Genomic DNA, 21955 nt, shown 5'->3' with positions numbered 1-21955 from the left:
CAATTATTTCCCTCTCCCTCAGCTGCTTCATTACTCCTGACCTCCCCCCAGCCTTTGCACTGCTTTTGGAGGGTGCGGGAAATATGGTTCTGTATTGTAGTTTAAACGAATTATTACTCAGGGTTCTGTATTAATATGCCTAGTAAGGAATTTATTTGTTAAAAAACATTTTCTGAATCTTTTTTGTTGTCTGTATTGTTACAGACATACTTGCCGATAGGTATTTTGAAATAAATGATCAAAATAATTGAAACTGGTGTGATTATATTGTGTTATGTTGACAAAATATGCAGAATTATGCAGAATTATTAATTTTTTGATGCAGAATTTCCCCAAGAGCAGTTTGTACAGTGCCTAGCACAGTGGGGACTTGGTCCTTGACTAGGGCTCCTAGATGCTGTGATAATACAAATAATAAATGCTGACAGCAACATAGACAACAGATTTACTTCAGTTTTACTCTCATATCACCTAGGGACATGAATGTTATTAAATAGCTGTTCTGTCCTAACTAAACCCACTTCCTTTAACTTACTTATTGGATTCTGTGCAAAATTCTGCTATCTGAATTCAAAGCAGTGTAGGGGGAACAAAAGGAAATGACATTTTTACCTCTACTTCTTGTTTGCTTTTTACTAGTTTTACAAGCCCACTTTTTCTAACAAGGGCAAGTTAGCAACCAGAATGTCTATGTTCATGATCCTAAGTTCATACTACATTGTCCAGCTGTTGGGTCCCATTAAGATTCTGATGCCAATAATTGTAGGCCAGAAGCTAGGACACTGGACTGGGACTCAAGATACCTGGATTCTATTCCCAGCTTTGCCACCAACCTGTTCTGTGACCTTGGGCAAACTATTTCACCACTCTGTTCATCTCCCTGGCCACCCTTTGTCTGCCTTGTCTATTTAGATTGAGTTCCTCAGGGCAGGAACTGTTTCTTACTATGTTGGTATGGTGTCTACCATAATGCAGCCCAATCTTGGAGGTAATACTACTAATTGACATTTTCTGGTGTGAGAGAGAGAGTGGGAAGCAGATATAAGAAGAACATGAGAGAAAAGTTACTTAGAATATTAGTGGATTCATAGATACTAAGGTCAGAAGGGACGATTATGATCATCTAGTGGATCTTTGTTTCTGCATGAGGAGACGCTTAGAGGTCTAAAATATTAGATCTTCAAATATCTGATGTCTCAGACCTGCATCAATAGGATATATAAACTGAGTTCCCTGCAGTTTTCTGTGTGAATTTTGCAGACCAGAACTTAACAATGGAGACGTCACACATTGAAGAGCTCATAATTTATTTATTTGTTTTATTTTGTTTGCTTTATTTGTAAGAGTAGGGATTTTTTCTGGTGATATGTGCCACTTTACCCTGGTTCCTACCATTATGCACAAATACATACACTATTTCATTGTACTACTTGGTTGCTACCTTACGTTGGTTACAGAAGCTGGTGTTTTGAGTTTTCATGATCTGATGTCTTTTTTTTTTTTTTTTGGATAGCTGTACGTAGGAGGATCACTCCTGGTACTAGGTTGTGAACGACATTGGATGTTCAGTAGCAAAATTATTTTTCCATCTTTGCTTAGGCACCAGTTCAGGAAAGCACTGTAGCATGTGCTTAAGTCATTTTAATTCAGGAAAGCTCTTACAGTTAGCTTCACTACAGTGTGACTTTAAGCATATGTTTAAGTTAAGCATGTGCTTTAGTGCCCTTCCTGAATAGAAACACTTCTCTGAATCAGAGCCTTAGTTTGAAGGCTTTTTGGATTAGGACCTTTTTTTTTTTCAAGATGTGTGTACAGACCTAGCATACTGGAGACCCGATCCCTTACTGGAATCTCTCTGTTCTTCCGCAATGCAAATATTTATAAATTAAATTATAACAGACTTCACACTGTATATTTGTGTGGATACATGATATTGTGTCTATGTTAACTTTGTTCTTGTCTCTACAGGTGAAAGCCTCTTCAGTTCTTAGACTGAGGGTAAGCATGCACAGATTTAAATTGCATTGTGCATGTGTATTTTTGTTTATATATTTCCATAGACAGATGCCCTGTGTTCAGAATATCTGAAATTCAGATAATCAGAATTTTGGAAAAACAAAATTTTGGGTTTGGGGCACACTTGTAAAATTTGGACAGCTGGGGTTTGGTTAATCACAGTTGAAATAAAACAGAGGCTGTGAGAATATTGTAATTGAAAACACAGTCAGTGCTATCTTTAATTGTTGCACAATGGTTGGGCACAACAGAGATACCACTGTGAAGGGCACCTTAAAAAAACGCTATTGCTGTTGATTTGTTACTTTAAAATGTATTATATTTATTGTGAAATGTTAAAGTATTTCTTCTTTGTATTTTCCTTCTGCAAATGTTAATCTATATAAAAACAAAACCTGTACAGAGGAGTCAGCAAATGGTGATCAAATCAGTGGCTTGACGTCATCTTCCAGTTTGTTTAGCTGTTTCTGAAATGAGCTGAAGACTGATACGATGCAAACAGTGTTTGCTTTTGAAAAATCAACTCTGAATTTTTAAAGACACAGCATTGCATTTTTCCAGCAGCCTGGCTCCCTCCATTCTGGTATTGGCCCATAGTAGTCTTCATGTAAACAGCTAAATCTAGGCGGTGAAGGTTGATATAGTTAATCTTTGTGATTGTAAACAGAAATAGAGTTTGTTTAAAATATGTACACACACGCATGCACATATATTACTGCCTAATATCACAAGCTATTAATAGAATATCTATGTCAACGTAAATATTAATTTTTACTAAATAAGACAATTACAACTCCCGGGTTGGGCACCTAGAATCTGGCCTTTTGTTTTCAGGTGTTGTTAAAGATCAGTTTTAAAAAAATAAACTTTAAGCCAAAATTTCTCCTGTTCCTCCTTAGCCTGAAAAGTGACCTTTCTGGGTGTAACTCAGGTAGAATTCCAATTGGTCATTTGAGTTGTCTTAGAAAGAAAAAGGGTTTCTCATGCTCTAAAGATTTTTTTCCCCCTGTCATTTTTCAGAAAACTGAGAAATGGGTCCTTTCCAAAATTTTACATTCCCTTGACTAAGGACTTGTTACATGTACTGAAATAACTAAATCTATTTTAATTCATACCTTTTTATTTTGGTGCATGCTTGTGTGTGGACACTCTTATTTTGGATTAAGAGACTCCTATTTTGTTTTAGTCATATTTAAATTTAGTTGAAATAATAAGGGGGAAAATAGCTGTACAGGGCTTGTCTAGTATATTTTAAAAGAATTAAAACTAGAGCAGTTATTTTGGAGCATATTTGTGTGTAAGACAAGACCTTAGTGTTCGAGTGGAACAAGTGTCTGACATATTCAAGGACACTTAGGTTCTAAGGCTACATTCGAAAAATGGATGCAAAAAATTAGGTTCCTAAATCCAAATTTAGGTCACAGTCCTTCTGTGTAAAGTTAAGTATTTGTGTGTGAGTAGTCCTACAGAAATCGTTGGTTCTGATTCAGGAAAGAATGTACTTAAATCCATCCCTATTCAGGACATCACTAACTTGAAGCATGTGCTTAAATACTATCCTGAATAGATAGCCTTTCCTGAATCTGGGCTATATTTTGTAAACACACTTCGACCTAAAGTCAGTGGAAGTGATCAAACTTCATACAATTACTGTGGAAGTCCTCTACCATATGAGGACAACCAAAACACAGAGAAAATATGTAAATAAAGGCAATACAAAATTAAAGCTAGCAAGTACAGTGCATGACATTAAAAATTCTTTCATATCACACTTCTTGTGCCTTGTTTTGGTTTTGGGTTTTTGGGGTTTTTTTTGGTTTGTTTTAAATATATCCACAGTTAAAGATTCCAGTCCTCCTCCTCCTCCGCTGATCCTTCTTTAAGAAAAATAGCCACTGAAGTTCAGTATTTCCTGAGACAGGCTCAGTTCACGAGTCTTATTTGGTAAATGAATGGAAATAAACTATTTGGAAACTACAAAGTACAGAATTACACATACTAGATTTTCTTGTTTGTGCATGAAAGGCCAAATCATGGCAAAACTCCCACTGCATTCACTGGAACCAGGATTGGACCCTGTTAATTCACATATAAGTAATACTGTGTAAACAATATTGGAGATAACATTCTGTTCGTAAGTGGCGAGTACAGAATTACAAATATGAGACTTCGTCATCTGTGCTAAATATGTACACTTATTTAGAAGTGTAAACAGTGTAAACTATGTAAACAGATTTGTAGGTAACATTTTGTAACTGAATGGCAAAATTTCATTTAGATCTTGCCATTTCCTGGTCTGTGTTGTTTCTCTTTCAGATAACACTGTGTACATCTTAACAATATTTTCCTCTTTCATATCCTTTGTATTCATTATCCCTGAGACAGATTCTGCCATCCTTACTTATGTTGAGTAGTACCTTACTCCAGGAGTAGCCCTACTGAAATCTGGGACTACTTGTCGAGTAAGATACTACTTATCCTGAGTAGGATATTTCCACCTATATGTACGTGTGTTAATATGTTAGGATGAACTATCTTAAAGGGGTAGATTATACCTATCTCTAATGTAGCCATACAGGGGAGAGGGTGAGAGTTAGGATTTTCCCCCACCCCCATACATGGCTGCAAAATGAGTAGTTATATAAGGAAACTCAGAGCAAGTGGAAGCTGCGCATCAGAAGCAGACATCCCCTAAGGTAGAAGTGAGTCAGGCAGGAGTAGGTAGAGTCATAGCTGTCTCCTGACTCCAATGTGCTGACCAGCAGAACTGACAGGTCACAAGATGGGCATATTGATCAAGTCTCCCATTATGTCAGGGAGATTGCTGTTTACAACCAATAAATGTTATCTCCAGCATAAAGCTATTGGGTACTTTTGGCCAAGCCAAACCAAACCTGAGTGGCGCTGTGACCCTGTGCACCTAGTTGCAACCTCACTTAGATTTGAAGGGGATGGGTGTAGGGGCTTATGGGCCACTGCGATGATCACACTAAATGGGGAGGGAGTGCCTGAGAGGGGAGGAGGAGGGTCAGGCGTAGGGGGAAAATCTATAGCCCCCCATCTTACATGGCTCTCTGCAGCCCCTAATCAGCTTCTCTTTAGGCTTTATTAGTAAATTGAGTTCTACCACAACTCTCCTTTAAATTAATTTGAAAATGTTGTTGGTCAGTATGATGGTGGGAAGTATGCTACAGGTTCATAAAGAGATGCTGTAAATTACTGTTCACAGTGGAAACTTGAGAGAGAGGGTGCTTTTTCTGTGGCATGATGGTTTCCGGGCGCTACTGCACCTATGCATTGCCCCTCACAGATGGCACAGTTTAGTCCTCAATAATTACTGATGTGTGCAGCATTCCATATTTAAACATTTACTAAAGATTTTCACCAAGAGAGCCTTTTCTTTATTATTACTGTTTGGTTCTCTACATCAGCAGTTCTCAGCCAGGGGTCTGAGGCCCCCTGACGGGCGGTGAGCAGGTTTCAGGGGGTCCGCCAAGCAGTGCCAGCACTTGACTCACTGGGGCCCAGGACAGAAAGCCAAAGCTCCACTTCTCCGAGCCCCACCACCAGGGCCTGAAGCTGAAGCCTGAGGAGCTTAGCTACGCAGGGCCCACTGTGGCATGGGGCCCTGGGGCAATTGCCCTGCTTGCTACCCCTTAATGCCGGCCCTGCTTTTTATATTCAGAAAAACAGTTCTTGTGGCACAGGTGGGCCATGGAGTTTTTACAGTATGTTGGAGTGCCTCAGAAAGAAAAAGGTTGAGAACCCCTGCTCTACATCCTTCATTTGGGACCTGGGAAGCAATTTTTCAGAACTGTTGATTTCTTCCAACTGTTTTTAAAAAACCAAAAAACAAAGCAGATAGAGTTTTCAGACTTCTCCTGAGGAGCCATATTTGTGATTTTAACACACTCAAATGTTTTCAGAATTGATTAATGATTTGAAATTAATGTTGTGTTGTAACTGAATTAATATTTCCTTCTCTCTATACCATATTTACAATTCCCTATCCTAATAAACTTTCTGAATATACAATAAAAAACTCAGGAAACTCTTAACAATAAAACCACCTTTAGTAAGTTATGGTTGTAGAAGAACATCTGTTAATTTATAGTATGACAATTTTACTTCTAGTTATAAAATACCATTCGCAAGGGCAGAAATCATAGTTAAGGTTTCATAAACAACACTAAATCTGCCTCTGGATCCTTTGCCATCCTCTACCTAAACATTTATATTTACATTTCTAGCATGGGCTGCTAAGCCTACTAAGGAACCATATGCAAAAACAAAGTACATAAAATAATGACTACATTAATTTATTTCACAGCAATTGTGTGTTTTAAAAGCAATATTTAATGCCATTAAACATCTTGGGATACAAAGTTCTTACAGAAAAAGGGGACAAATGAAACAAAAAAAGAAAAATGAGGTTCTTAGTTCACCCAATCCTGCAAAGACTCATGCACATATAGAGAGTCCAGTGGAGGTCAATGAAAATGATTAGGGGGCTGCGGCACATGACTTATGAGGAGAAGCTGAGGGAACTGGGGTTATTTAGTCTGTAGAAGAGAAGAGTGAGGGGGGATTTGATAACAGCCAACCTGAAGGGGGGTTCCAAAGAGGATGGAGCTAGGCTGTTCTCAGTGGTGGCAGATGACAGAACAAGGAGCAATGGTCTCAAGTTGCAGTGGGGGAGGTCTAGGTTGGATATAAAGAAAAACTACAGTATTTCAGTAGCAGGTGGTGAAGCACTGGAATGGGTTACCTAGGGAGGTGGTGGAATCTCCATCTCTAGAGGTTTCTAAGGCCCAGCTTGGATGATTTAGTTGGGGTTGGTCCAGCTTTGAGCAGGGGGTTGGACTAGATGACCTCCAGGGGTAAGGTGACCAGATGTCCCAATTTTATAGGGACAGTCCTGATTTTTGGGTCTTTTTCTTATATAGGCTCCTATTACTCCCCCACCCCGTCCCGATTTTTCACACTTGCTGTCTGGTCACCCTATCCTGAGGTCTCTTCCAACCCTAATAATCTATGATTCTATGACATGCTTAATTTTACATATGAAATCAATGGGCCTTATTACATGTATAAAGTTGGGCACATATCTGTGAGTCTTTGTCAGATGGAGGCCTTGATCATTAATCATATTTTAAACCTGAAGAATTTAATAACACTTGACAGTAAAATGGGTTAAAAGAAAAGTATATGCATTTAACTCCCAAGAAACACAACTTGCAAGATATTCTCAATTAGAGGTTTAAAGATCTCCACCAAGAATCTCTTTATTACTCACTCTTGAGAAATCAGAAAGTCCCAACAGTCACCATAATCAAAGAGTGAGTACTTCATATTGTCTTCAAAGAGTCTTAACATTATGGAATACAGAATTGACACAAAAAAGCCTAAAACTGTGAATGTGATGGTAGTTAATTAATTTTTCTAGCCTGTGTGTTCCTAGAAATATCAAGATGAAATCCTGGCCCTACTGAAGTCAGTGGCAAAACTCTTAATGAATTCAGTGGGTCTGGGATTTCATTCTGAGAAAGTTAGCAATCCTGTGATCATAATTTAAAGAAATTGCTATGGTTTTCCATGCTTGATGCGTGTTTTTCCCTTGCTAAAATTGAGGCAAAATTTACAATTTATAGCAGAAGAAAAATTTGTTTTAGGAGATTTAGGGCCCACTCCAGCTAAACACTTAAGCATGTACATAGTCTCACTGAAATCAGTAGAAGTACTCCTGCTTAAAATTAAGCCTATGCATAAATCATAGCATGATCCAGGCCTAAAATGATAGTGAGATTTTATTTGGTATCCTGAATGCTTTTCAGTCTGAAGAGGCAGATCATACAGTTGAATAATATTTAAATTACCTTGAAAACTACAAATCCCAGAGAACATTGCAGACACCAGGGTTGTGCAATGTTACAGTCCTCCTGTAAAGAACCAATGACAAACAGAGAATTCAGGAATCTCAGATGACATCTCAGTGTATTAAAAAGCGCTGTAGGGAGCCCTAAACCAGACTGCAAAAAGCAGTTTTCCCTGAGCTACATTTAAACAATCCTATAAGCTTTCTATTGATAGTTTATACTTTCCTCTTGGTGCACATCAGCTGTTGGGGAAAAAAGCTGTTTGACTAGTCCAAATGGATGCAATTTTGAACTGCAATCTGGATGATATGGAAGATTATTACATCTTGCTAGGATGTGATGAACTATCCACGGTAAAACAATAATTCTGTTTTCTTTGCCATGTTAATGATAGTTTGTTTTGGGTTTGTATGTTTTCAAGGGGAGTTTGAAGTTAATGTTTATCTGTGAATGTATGATTATTTGAAATGCAACATGTACCTGCTCTCTTACCTACATAATACCTTTGAATTTCTCTTCCTCTATTAATCTCAGTAACTGATTTCTTTGACACAATTAAGCTTTTAGAATATAGTTCATAGTAAAGATGCTCTATAATACAAAGCTGTATTTTAACATCTTGAATAGCTTATTTTTAATGTAAATAATATTTTGTTTATTAAGTTAGTTCCATTGTGATGTCAGAATGCACTTTGAAACACTTGTAAAATATTAATTGTAGGCTGTTACACAATATATTGATGTTCTTAAAAGGTGGCAGCAGATAAGTATTGTCAGTGCAACTAGTATAAGAAAGGTGAAAATGTTCTCCTCTTTGTCAGTAATTGGTAATGATATTCAGTTTCTAAGATAATCATATATCACTTTTGGAAATATATAGCCATTGCTTGGGAGAAAAATATGAATGTGTTTAAAACAAACAAACCCCACCCTAGCCCCTCCTGTCCTATCCCAAAATACTGATGTTCAAATGCTAGTTTTCTAGACTCACTTTGGTAGCAGTTGCATGTCATCTCATACCTTAGGATAAAATCTATCTCAAAAGCTGTTGGATGATTGTAACTAAAACAAGAGTTCCTCTACTTCCTAAAGTTGTCCTAAATTACATTTTCTAATTATGTACATTCAGGAACATGCTAAAATTTTAAACCTAGCTTCTGTGTCAATTGAAGTAATACTGGGTGTTAGGCTTTTTGCTCTCTAATATTTCTGCTACAATTGTTAATATATATGGGTTAAATGCTTTGTTCTGCAAATGTAATTAAATACTCTACCAATATGTTATCACTAATATAGACAAAAGTCCTTGATATGCACCTAAATACATATGTAAATATAATCAGAAAAATATAGAATTCTTGATCTATTATTGAAAACAAGTTTAAGTATTTTTGAGAGGAATTTTAATACATCCCAGCAGGTGGCAGTACTAATTTTTTTAATTTTAGCTTTTTTCCAGCTTTTTTTTTTAACAGATGAAAAAAGTTAATGCATTAATTCTGTTTTATAGTCTTGGGAAGAGATGCATATTTCAAGCACATACTGTAAACCCTTTTTAAAGTTACTTTGAAGTGAAAAATAATGTGTTGTAATAACTGCTTACTGGTTCTGAAAAGTAATCTGTTACATATTATTTATTCAGAGAAGCAACCAATACTCTTTGTTTACTGTTGCCTTGTGAGTATGAGTTGTATATGTGAGATTGTGACTCTTTTGAGTACCACTGTTACATGCCTATAGGAAAAACATATTTTTTTGTATTTTTAAAACATGGCAATATTTTCAAGATTTAAAATATAATTTGTATAATAAAATTGTCACCTAATGAAAACATATTGAAAATATGGTTTAAATATTTATAGCAATATAGGCTCCTGTGCTTTCTCTTTCATGCATGTACAGTGGCAAGCCTACTCCTGCAGATCCCAGCTTGGGCCTTGATCCTGAAAGATGCTGAGTACTCTGATTCCAATTTAGCAAAGCACTTGAGCACATGAGTAGTTCCATTCATTTCAGTGGAATTGCTCATGTAGTTAAAGTTGACTATGTGCTTTGCTGGATCAGGCCCAGCGTACTCAGCCCCTTGCAGTATCAATCCTCAAGGGAGTGGAGGAACTGAAGGGGGCAGAGGCATGACAGGGCAGTGCAGCAAAGTGCTTCCATCAAGAAGCCCCTTGCATCTCATGAATCTGCAGGTTTGAGAGAGAGGGATGGTCAAATCTATAGCCTCCTACATCAGGAAGTGTTATTTCAGTTTAGAGGAGTCCCAGACTCCTTACGTGGTAAAATCTACTACTCTCTTTCTATATCTTGATATTTTTCCTTAGCTTATTTTTATTATCTTATTTTTTATATTAATAATTCATGTTATATTTAGGTCTGAAAAGTAATGAGATTACATTTTCAAAAAGTAATGTTACTGTAAACAGTGTCATTTAAAATCCCTGCATATAAATAGTTTTTAAAGATGTATTGGTAACTAGTCTCTCTGCTGAGTACCTAGTTCCAACAATCTGTATGTAATTACTGGTTTTTTTAAAATTCATAATTTATTAGATTTAAAAACTGAAGACACCATACTAATGTGTATACCTACAAAGAGTAATAGGGTGCAACAATGCAAAGTGTAAAATCTGTAAAAACACCATAGCTGTCTGTTGTTTTTCAGGCAACTTGCTCAGTGAAATTGGACTGACTAGTTGAATGACACAATATTTTGCTTTAAAATAAAATCACATAATTCTTAATTCTCAATAATTCTCAGTTGTTAAAGGGAATGAAGGGGTGGGCTAGGGATTTTCACAGACTGCCAAACTGAGTAATTATATATATATATATATATATATATATATATATATATATATATATATATATATATATAATTACTCAGAATATATATATGGTTAAATAGTAACTTGCTACAAGATGTTATCAGAGTTTGAGTTTCACTGAAATAGCATGTTTTAGCTGCCTGGAGCTCAGTTGAGGATGCGCTAAAAGCCTTAAATTGGTCCCCAATTCCAGTTTGTTGCTGAATGAATCTTTAGTCAGCCTGTTTCTTAAGAGTTGAACTATCATTAAAATGCTGCATTGGCACAGCTGCACCGATATAGCTGCGCTGCTGTAGCACTTTAATGAATTCTCCTGTCAGCATAGTTAATCCACCTCCCCACAAGTCTTGCAAGTGTGAACCTTTACTTATAGTCTTCTGAAAACCAAAGCGTACAGCTATGGAAAAATACATGTTCATGAAGAAAAGGGTAAAGACGGGAGTACAGAGAACAAAATTAAATTAGTGACACAGCTGTCAGATGGTTCTTGTTATATATTTTGATTATACAGGATCTTGTAAAATCAAGGGAGCTAACACCCCCCCCTCCCAGTTTCCCCCCGCCCAAAAACCCAATCCCCAAAACCTTTGTATGTGTGTATGTATTTATGTATTTTAAATGTTGATATTCTATTTAGGTTGAACAAATTCTTGCAGAGTTTAAGGTTAAAGCCCTTGAGTGTCACCCTGACAAACATCCTGGAAACCCTAAAGCTGGTATGTAGTCTTTCCTATTTAAAAACAATCTATTGTCTTAAATTATAATTAAGGCATTGAATGCAGCCTAAAAGCCATCAGTAAATACTGTTTCCCATTTTAATATTCTATAATTTTTACAGATATGGAATGTACTCTCTTAAATGTCAAGCCTTAATATTTTGCTGTAATGCTTACATAATCATGGATATTAGAACATGAAGACAATTGTTAGATTATCTAGTCCAGGAGTTGTCAAATTTTTTTATAGGATGATTTATAGGATTTTAAACCAGAGATTGTCTTGTGGACCACATCCCCTCCCATGCATGATTGCATGCACTATCTCTTCTCCAAGTGGGAATCAAATGACATATTTGGGTTAACTACAATAATTGCTCACATGAAAAGTAACATTAGGAAAATATTTAATGTATTTTAGCTTCTTTTAATGTAAGTTAGCAGCTGGAAATAAGGAGGACCCAGCACCATGTGACAGGCCAGCTCTCCGCAGACCAACAACAAACATCAGAAATTGTGGAAATGCTGTCAGTCACGCAAATACACCTCTACTCCGATACAACGCTGTCCTCGGGAGTCAAAAAATCTTACCGCGTTATAGGTGAAACCGCGTTATATCAAACTTGCTTTGATCCACCGGAGCGCGCAGCCCCGCCCTCCCGGAGCGCTGCTTTACCACGTTATATCCAAATTCATGTTACATTGGGTAGCGTTACATCGGGGCAGAGGTGTAATCTTAACCTTGCCCCCATAGCAGTGCCTTGAGGAAAAAACGGATACTCTGAGACAGATTTATCTATCCATAGCCAACAGGGTCACTGTCATCAATGACCACAAACAATTTGAATACTTACTCTGGCCTTCTTTATGTCTATATAAAATGCACAGAAAAAAATAAGATAAACAGTATATTGAAGGTGATCATTCCCTACTCTTCATTAGTTTCCACGTATCACCAAATGTGTTGATGTATTGTTGAACACCGAACTAGTGCATCTGTGTGTACAAACATCATAGGCCCAGATCATGGAAATTATAGTACATGGAAAAACTCCCAAAACAAAGATTAATTTGATCACAGAGTGCAACACTTAATATTGGACATGTTTGTATTAAACCAGTTATAACAAGACAGTGCTCTGTGATGCGCATTTCTGATACTCCACCCAAAAACTCCACCCAAATCAGTGGGACTATTCTTAGAGTGAGGGACTACATGATGACTGGGATTTTCAGAGTGGTTTAAGGAAATTAGGCACCCAAATCCTTTTGAAATTCCCACTCCCTTAGGCCCCTTTGAAAATTCCAGCCCATATGAGTAAGGGGAGCAGAAGCAGGACCTCTTCTCCCAGTTTAAAATATTCTCAGCTATAGACTACTGAGTTCTTAAAGCCCTTTGAAAGTATTATTGCGGAATAACTAAATCAAATGTTCCATTTCAGTTAATGCACAAAAATACCTATTCAAATTTTCTCTCAGTTTAATTGGAGGCACACTGACAAACACAGTGTGGTAGCAACCACACAGGAGATTAAAGTTAGGGATTCTTGCTTGCACCCTTCTCCCGGTATAGTAGAGGCACTACACCCAAGAGGATGAAAGAGTATTCACTGTCTACTGACACCTTCAGATGTCTTGAGAGTGGTATTAAGTTGCACTTAGCTCTTCTTGGCTTTCTGAAATGAGTCAAGGCCCCCATCAAATTGATGGGGGAATAAAAAATAAAATGGGGTGTGATTCTTCATTTTGAGAGAGCCAGAGACGGATCCCTCCAAAATCTGTTGAAGAGTCCACCTTTTACAAAATGATCTTAAATCCTACTTTCCAAAATATATTTAAACATACTTGAAAGAGCAACTGGATAACAGGACCAAATTCTTCCGTAAATAAACTGAGGCTACCCCATTGACTTCAGTGAGGAAGCAGGGGCATAAGTGAGCCTCAAATCTGGTCCATTGCTTGTAATTTTTAGTGTTAAATTGAAGTAAAAATAAATCATTTTTAAAAAAGGGAGCCCAAGACCCAAATAGTGGAGCAGTCTTGTGTATTAAGAGCAAACAGTTTATGCTTCATTTACTTGAACAGTCTACTAAATGCCTTACATTTTCACAGTAGAGTAAACATTTAATTTGTCTGATTCATTTCAATTCCACGTATTAAAAATAATTATCAAACCAGACTGCTTTTTATCCCCCCAAAACTGGTCACACAGGAAAAAAGAAACAGAATTAAGAAAAAAAAATCCTGTGTGTTGTTTGATTTATGCTTATCAGCTTTGGTTAGTGTTTGAGTTCAGCATATTTCAAAAGAAGTCTCTACTATAAACTGGAATAAATGAATAATAATAGTAAGCCACTCTAATAAGGGTGACTCATAGATAAAATGTAAATCTTTGTAACCTTTACACAAATAGTAACACACAGCTGCATCCTTAACAACCATTTTCTAAAGAATTTTTGCTCCTGCAAGAGAAATAAGAGATCTTATTCACACAATCTGGAATTTAAGTTAATATCTGATTATACCCACAAAAGATGTGAGGTTAAGCAATGCTGTTAGCTAACCTGTACTATGCTATGTTAAGATTCTTCTGCTTGCTGCTCACAAATGTAATTATGCTTCCTTCTTACTGTCCCTTGGTGGTGTGTTCTGCTCTAACTTCCTTGCTGCTTTGGATCATGCTATGTTCCGTGTGAAATGCTGTCATACTATTGCAATGTTGGTTTTTAAATGGGGTGACACCTCATGTGTTTTGCTTTGAATACCACATAATTTTGATAGCCCTCAAGTGTATAAAGCTTCTAAACCAAGAGACAAAAAGGCTCCATATTTTGACATTTGCATTGAATTGTTCATCTGAAAGAGGGCATCTATTGTCCACTAAAGGTGTTAGCTGTTGAGTCAGCTAAGACTTCCTCAAAGCAGTGAGCAGAACTGCCACATCCCTTCATCACTCTTCTATTCTCTTTTTCAGCCCCAACCTGTATTGCTGTTACATAGCTATTTATTGGTCATTCCTGTTCCACAGAGGAATTAATTTATTTAAAAATAAGTATTTGATGTAACATCTTTTTGGTTTGTGTTTTAGTGGAGAATTTTCAGAAGCTGCAGCAGGCTAAGGAGATTCTTACTAACGAAGAGAGTCGAGCTTGTTATGATTACTGGCGACGAAGCAAAATTACCATTCCATTCCAGGAGTGGGAGGCTCTGAGCAACTCCATAAAAACGGTTGTTTTTTGTTTACCTAAATTTCCTGGGTATACATTAGCATTAGGAGATTAGGTAGATCTATGGGAAGGGAAATTCTCCCATGGGCAAGACAGGATGGGTCAGAGATTAAGGACTGTTCATTATATCAGCCTTCTATTGTTTTTTAATCAGTTTCCCAGTGTTGATCTGATGGAGGAAAGGACACTAATTAGAAACGGTGCTGCTGTGTGACCAGAAATACTCGCCCAAAATTGCTGCATAGCAATATGTAACAAGAGTGCAGAAAAATACCCCTGAATTCATTAAAAAACCAAATGCCACAAATTGGAAGGCAGTCAGCTGATATAGACATTTATGAACACATACGTGACAAAACTCTATTTTTTTGTTTTTGTTCTCAGGGACAGTATAGGTTTTATCTTGTATTTCTGTTAGTCCCATAGCAACTTTCTCAACATTTCAAAAAACTTCAGTCATTTAAAAATAATTTACTTGGGATTGAAAGTGGCTATATGATCTAGGTTAACCAAAGGAATGTACTATGATAAAAGACTCGTGGTATATTTTAAGTTAGTTTTTAGAATGATTACTAGGAGTGAAATCCTGGCCTCATTAAAGTCAATGGCATACTGTCATTGACTTCAGTGGGGCCAGGATTTCACCCTAGGAAAATAAATCTTCAGTAATTTCTTTAATGAGAATATTGAATAGATTTTTGAAGTAACCAGCATACCAACAAAAAATGTAATCCCGTAGTATCTGAAGTTGTTATGGTTTTTTCCTGTTGGCTGTGAGGATTTAGTATGACAAACTGGAAATACCTGCATATCTCTAGTATAACCAGTTGTTTTTCCTAACAATTGATAGATTCTGACCTAATAAATAATCATGATAAATGATATTTACATAAATATTTTTCTAGTTCATAAATAAATGATCCTTTCTGGTCATTTCTTTATTTTTCAGAACAGATTTTTGTTTACTTTCTAGTCTATATCAACTTCTGTTGATTTATATTTTTTATTGATGCTTGTGAAAATGAGTGAGTCATTGCTGTGTATTAATTCTGTTGATGTCACCACTGCCCTGAACACTGAGTACAGCAATTCATTTTGAGAAGATATACTCTATGAAGATAAATAATCTGGAAGATGCTAATTATGTCTGAGCAAACCACACGATTTAGAAGTTTTGATATTTTGTCTTTGATGTGACTGCCAAGTATCAAAGGTATTAATTTATTGTGTTCAGGCACCTTAGATGTTTTTTCCACAAACTTTATTTCCGGCTAATTATATGTAGCTATTCGTGATTTTTTTAAACCATCTTCCTGGAATGCAAGCTAGGAAAACAGGTAGAAATATAGTGGTTTATAGTAGCAGTAGATGGCATTAATTTATGATTACATAACATACAATTACATTAGTGTAGGTGTACATGCAAATTTATTTTTGTACAGTGAGTGAAGCTTTTTAAACATTGTTTTTATGATCAGTGTGTAACTTCGAATAGCATGGAGTAATACAGTGTGGGAGATCTTTCCAGCATAATTTACAAGCCTCTAAATGTCAGAATTAGCAGCATCTGTCCTGGTCCCTCTACTTACATCAGTCTGGAAAAGGGGAAAAGTGCCAGATGAGTGGACCAATGGAGTTATAGTGAAGATACCAAAGAAAGGAACTCTCAGTGATTGTAATAACTGGCGTGATATCACACTTTTATCTATGTCAAGCAAAGTATTGTGTAAGATCATAGTTCAGCGTATATCAGAGGCAGCTAATAGCGTTCTCAGAAAAGAGCAAGCTGGTTTTCAGAAAGGGCGCAGATACACAGACCAGATCTTCACTCTACAAAGCATAATAGAACAGTGCTTAGAATGGCAATGGCAACTTTACATAAATTTCATAGACTTTGAGAAGGCTTTTGATAGCATTCACAGGACGAGACTATGGTGCATTCTACCGGCATATGGAATTCCTTTCCGTATAATCAATGTCATCAAAAGCTTCTATTTCAACTTTACATGCAGTGTTGATCACAAGTGAGCTCAGTTTTGAAGTCAAAACAGGAGTACATCAGGGGTGTGTCATGTCTGCAACTCTCTTCAACATTGCCATTGACTAGGTAATGTGGTGTACAACAGAAGACATGCCAAAAGGCATCCCTTGAAGACCTGGACTTTGCAGATGATGTCGCTCTCCTATCACATACCCAACACCATATACAAGAAAAAACAACTCGACTCAATGCATTCAGTTAGCAAAGTGGACTGAAAATCAACCACAATAAGACATATATCATGACCTTTAATATTGCCTCACCATCACCAGTATGGATCGAGGATTAAGTTCTCACTAATGCAGAAACATTCACATACTTGGACAGCACCATCAGCCAGGACAGTGGAACAAGCCAGGACAGCCAGAACAAAATCAATAAAGCCAGGAAAACCTTCAGGAACATCCCGTTCTTGTCAACTGCTGGAAATGGCCCACCTTGATTATCACTACAAAAGGTTTTCACACCCCCCCCCAATAATTGTAATTCAGCTCCATCCTAGGAAGACCAGTTGGCTCAGCAACAGCACAAGTTACTTTATTCATCCATCAGAGACTTGGTGGAGTGTCTGAAAGGGCCAGAAGAAAACCAGGATTTAGATCCACCAAGAGGAGGAAATTTTGCCATTGACTTCAGTGGATCTAGGATTTCACTTGGTGTGGCTGCTTTTTCTCTTTTGTTAACGAAGCAGAGAGCAAAATATCACCATTTTCCTTGAAAGGTCTTGTGTAGACACCCCCTCTGCCCCAACCTCTGGAAAGAAAACTGTATCCATGAAAGACTATCTTTAAGTTTTCCTTGTAAGTTGAGGAAAACCTACACTTTTTTAAAAAATTATGTATGCTTGAATGAATATATGTATATAAAGCTATTGATATGCTTGGTGCTTTGCAGACAGATGTTCTCAGGATTTTTCCATTAATTTTGCTGGTGGGAAATTTTTTTTTGCATACATCTACTGGGTCCCAGTCATGCAATATCATGATCACCCTCAATTCAATTAAAATGAATGTGAATTGAGAATATAAAGTACCATGCACAATTGGGCCCTACTAGAGGTGAGCAAACAAATTGTCCTGCAAACAAATATTGTGAAAAAATGTCTGAGACCATTTGCCTATAAAGCACCATACATAAGTATATAAGGATTGGAGGATCAGTCCCTCCAAGCTTGATTCAGTTCCAGTTAAAGTCAATAGGAGTATTTCCATTGACTGCAGTGGGAGTTAGACCTAGGTAACACTTCCAGAAACACTTAAGACCCATTTTCAAAAGTGACTAAGCTCTGAAATGCCTGTGTGATTTTGAAAATGGAAATAAGCTTCTAAATCTCATAGGTGCTCTTGAAAATTTTACTGAGCAGATGGTGGGCAAAATATATTAATACCTTAGAATTATTTGCTGCATCTCCACTTGTCCTCCTTTATCCCCATCCAAATTTAACTATAGATGAACATCACTCAAACTACTCAACTGTTAATTCCAAAATTCAATTTCATTTTCCTAATGATCTGTAATTTCCAGAAAGCATTCTAGAGCAGTGGTTCTCAACCAGGGGTCCGGGGTCCCCTGGGGGGGCCGAGAGCAGGTTTCAGGGGGTCTGCCAAGCAGGGCCAGCATTAAACTTGCTGGTACCCAGGGTAGAAAGCCGAAACCCCACCACATGAGTGTGAATCCTGGGGCCCTGAGCCCTGCCACCCAGGGATGAAGCTGAAGCTTGAGCAATGTAGCTTCCCGGGGGGCCCTGTGGCATGGGGCCCCAGGTAATTGTCCTGCTTGCTACCCCCTAACACTGGCCCTGACTTTTATATGCAGAAAACCAGTTATTGTGGCACAGGTGGGCCGTGGAGTTTTTACAGCATGTTGGGGGGGGGGCTCCGAAAGGAAAATGTTGAGAACCCCTGTCCTAGAGCATACTTCTGTTAGTTAAAAAGAATAAACTTGAGTAACAGCACACTGACTCCTTTAAAGTAAAAAACTAGCCTATGTTATGTTTAAAATCTAATGTACAACTTAGATTTGTCCATTTGTTATTTTTTGATTTATTTAGTCAATGCACTGGGCTGTCAGAAGTAAAAAAGAGCCAATGCTGGAAGCACCTGAGCTAAATAATAGCAACAACATAACTAATGACACTTGGGCCCAACAGGCTGAAAACAGTAAAGATGGATTGTCAGATGAGAGAAGGGAGCAAGATGATGCTGAGACTTCTGGTGAGAAGCCACAATCACCAAAGAGTCCAGACTCTCCAAGTAAGTGGAACCAGTGATGTGACAGATTTCAGTGTTCAGTTATTTTTACTGAACTTTTTAGTCATGGAAAACTCCCATCTAATTAAGTGGAAGATTTGCTTGAGTATGATGTTCAGGATTGGTCCTTAAAGGATAAACTGGATAAGAAATGGGTGACTACATAATTTTTTCAATAACTCCCATTTCCTTACTTTCCTGTACATTTGCATATGTCTTATTACTTGCTGTGCACATGTAAGAATATTAGACAGAGAACATGATTTTCAGAACTGTGAGTACAATTAATGTGATCGCTCATGCAGTTGGCCACTTGTATGCATAGAGTATAACTAAGATGACTTTACATTCAAGTAACTGCATATGTACAGTTTTGAAAATCAGGGCCTGAGAGGTGCAAATTGCAATACTAAGGATTCCAATAGCTGTAGGCTCTTAATTTAACTAGCTATCTCAATTAGGGCCCAGTTTTATACCACTCGTGTCCTGGATTTTGAACACTCTCCTTACAGTGTATATGGTAACGCCCATTTTTTAATGTTCTCTGTGTATATAAATCTCCCGACTGTATTTTCCACTGAATGCATCCGATGAAGTGAGCTGTAGCTCACGAAAGCTTATGCTCAAATAAATTTGTTAGTCTCTAAGGTGCCTCAAATCCTCCTTTTTTTTTGCGGATACAGACTAACGCGGCTGCTACTCTGAAACCTGTCTTCTGACAGTAGCCAGTGCTAGATGCTTCAGAGGGAATGAATGTTGCCCATATTTGCTCAGTTTGTTAATAGTTTTTGTTCAAATGACACCTTTGTTCAGACGTTCTCTCTCTCCTCCTCCCTCTCCATCCCGACCAAGGATTGAAACTTCATGCTGAAGACCTACATTTGACTTATATTTCAGTCACAATAATCAAGACCTACTTTAGCCAAAGTGGGTGAGGTAATATCTTTTATTGGACCAATTTCTGTTGGCGAGAGAGAGTCCAATAAAAGATATTACCTCGCACACATTTTCTCTCTGATATCCTGCTACTGACACAGCTACAACAACACTATAACTACTTTAGCCTAATCAGTTTTAAATGTTTCTTTGTAATAATTCATTTCCTCTCCCTTTTTTTCTTTTTTCATAGGATTTTTAGATGCAAATTGCTTGCACTTGCGTTTCCGCTGGTCAGGTGATGCCCCTTCAGAGCTTCTGAGGAAGTTCAGAAACTACGAAATATAAAGTGCGAGCCCAAGACACATGACAGCATGGAATTGTCTGCTCAACAGTGCAGTATTTTTTGTCCATGGTTAAAATTTGTTTGTATCTTGTGCCTGTTCACCATTATTTGAATGTTCCGTTATGTGGCTTTGTAATACTGATCTGTTATCACACTTTGTATGAGTATTTTAGGTGGAAGAATTTTGAGGGCCAGCCACTATCTTTATTCAGTATTAGCATAAGTAACAATTATATGCATAATGTGGTCCAGTGTTTTATATCAGTTTCCTGTGTTCTTCTTTAGTATACAATCAGATGGCTTTTCTGTCCGTATTAAACATATAAGAATGTATTGTGCGTATATATTTCTTGCAGGATGAAGAACTCATGGTATTAAAAAATAATCTCCCAAACCTGAATGACAATGAATTTTAAATACAGCTGTGTATATTTCTAAATTAGATATTTTGGGCCTGATACTCCACTGCCTTGCACATTGTGTAGTCATTCAGACCTATGCACAGTGCGTGTAAAACAAGTGTAAATAATTGGAGAGTTCCGACTTGGTAATGTTTTGCACTGGTGTTAGTGACTAAATGAGATAGTGGAAAATCAGGCCCATTAAGTTTTAACATGAGCAACAATTAACATGAAACACTTTGATTCTTTGGGCAATGTTACAAGTTTTTAACACTGTATAACCTACATATAGGATATAATGATAGTGCTAAAATGGATTTGTGGCTTGGAGGCATTTTGTTTCTTGGGTGGCCAGCTAACTTTACAGCAGCAAAGTTAAGTTACTGCAGGGTATATACATAAATATTGACTGTTCTTTTAATTTCTTGGATCCAGATCATCCCCTGAAGTTTCCTGCCTACCATCTCTTCAAATGGGAGAGATTTGAGGGGGGCCATGCAGAAGAGAAGGTGTGAAGCCTCCCTAAAACCCATGAATATTTGGGAGCTTCAGGGAAGGTTAACCCAGATCAACAGAGACAAAGATGTCTCCTGTCTCTGTGCTTGTACAGGGAAACTATGCTATCACTAGCTCAGTTACCATGTGGTTAGCAGCTGCCAAGGAAACCTTACCTAAATATTATGATTATTGTATCAGATAATTCTTTGGCCAATAGTTGCAATACAGCTGTGGAGTTATTTTTGTGTTATGCAAAATAAAATACCGTTAATGCAATTCACATTGTAGCTCTGTAATCCTGGCACAAATGAAAAAACTTATATGGAACTGGGAACATGCTGATAGGGCCAGAGCTTTTTAGATATAAATGGCAAATTAATAGTTAAAAAATGTCACCTGATGAACAGATTGAAGCTGAATGCAAATAATGTCATTAAAAATTCCAGTCTCAGTAAAATTGAAGGGTGAGCACAATTGCTTCCTGTTTGCTTATTTTGTTCTCAGAATATGATGATAGCTACAGGTTCAATAATAGTAGAAAGTGGCACTGATGACTAATACGGTTATTGAGAAGCTTTAATTTCCTGAAGTCAAACACTGTTACCTTCCACTTTCATATCCATAAATGAGGAGAAACCAAGATTGCTGGCGATGCAGTGAGTGAAGATGTTATAAAGCTGATGCAATGACATAGCAAATGATAAAATGACTCACAATAAAAGTTTCAGTCTTTCAGATGCTGTGATATGCATCAGTTAGTTGTGTGTTGGGTATTATTATTGCTTCTCAGCATCAATACTATCTGTGTCATCAGAGCCATTAAGAGTCTCATCTGTAATAGGAGTGGCATAAATTTAGCCCATTTCCTCTTCTTCCTT

The 21955-nt window shown here is 37.3% G+C and overlaps 1 protein-coding gene and 1 long non-coding RNA gene across 4 annotated transcripts; one reads left to right on the top strand and one right to left on the bottom strand.

Annotated features, from left to right (window-relative positions):
* Positions 1–994: 994 nt before the first annotated feature.
* DNAJC12 (DnaJ heat shock protein family (Hsp40) member C12) lies at positions 995–21819 on the top strand. Of its 3 annotated transcripts, none has more exons than XM_043550989.1 (5): positions 995–1998; positions 11361–11439; positions 14528–14667; positions 18758–18959; positions 20086–21819. In XM_043550989.1, the coding sequence occupies exons 1-5, from the start codon at positions 1942–1944 to the stop codon at positions 20178–20180; spliced, it is 573 nt and encodes a 190-aa protein (XP_043406924.1). In that variant the 5' UTR covers positions 995–1941; the 3' UTR covers positions 20181–21819. The 3 variants fall into 3 exon arrangements, with proteins under 3 accessions (XP_043406924.1, XP_027690691.1, XP_007054698.1); XM_027834890.3 differs by lacking the exon at positions 995–1998 and adding an exon at positions 7969–8245 and having other exon boundaries at positions 18857–18959; XM_007054636.4 differs by lacking the exon at positions 995–1998 and adding an exon at positions 7978–8245.
* Positions 1686–21913, bottom strand: LOC122466538. The gene is made up of 2 exons (XR_006292148.1): positions 21792–21913; positions 1686–2637 (listed from the first exon to the last, which is right to left on the bottom strand). It is a non-coding gene; the product is annotated as an uncharacterized LOC122466538 (long non-coding RNA).
* Positions 21914–21955: the final 42 nt, after the last annotated feature.

Source organism: Chelonia mydas, chromosome 7 (genome assembly GCF_015237465.2).
Source record: "Chelonia mydas isolate rCheMyd1 chromosome 7, rCheMyd1.pri.v2, whole genome shotgun sequence".
Lineage (NCBI taxonomy): Eukaryota > Metazoa > Chordata > Testudines > Cheloniidae > Chelonia > Chelonia mydas.
This window is presented reverse-complemented; position numbering and strand designations above follow the sequence as displayed.

Excerpts from the sequence above, each read along its gene's own strand:
- DNAJC12 (XM_007054636.4), top strand. The coding sequence starts at position 8,168 with ATGGATGCAATTTTGAACTGCAATCTGGATGATATGGAAGATTATTAC. Across the intron at positions 8,246-11,360 it reads GATGTGATGAACTATCCACG|GTTGAACAAATTCTTGCAGA; the intron begins GTAAAACAATAA and ends TATTCTATTTAG. Across the intron at positions 18,960-20,085 it reads AAAGAGTCCAGACTCTCCAA|GATTTTTAGATGCAAATTGC; the intron begins GTAAGTGGAACC and ends CTTTTTTCATAG.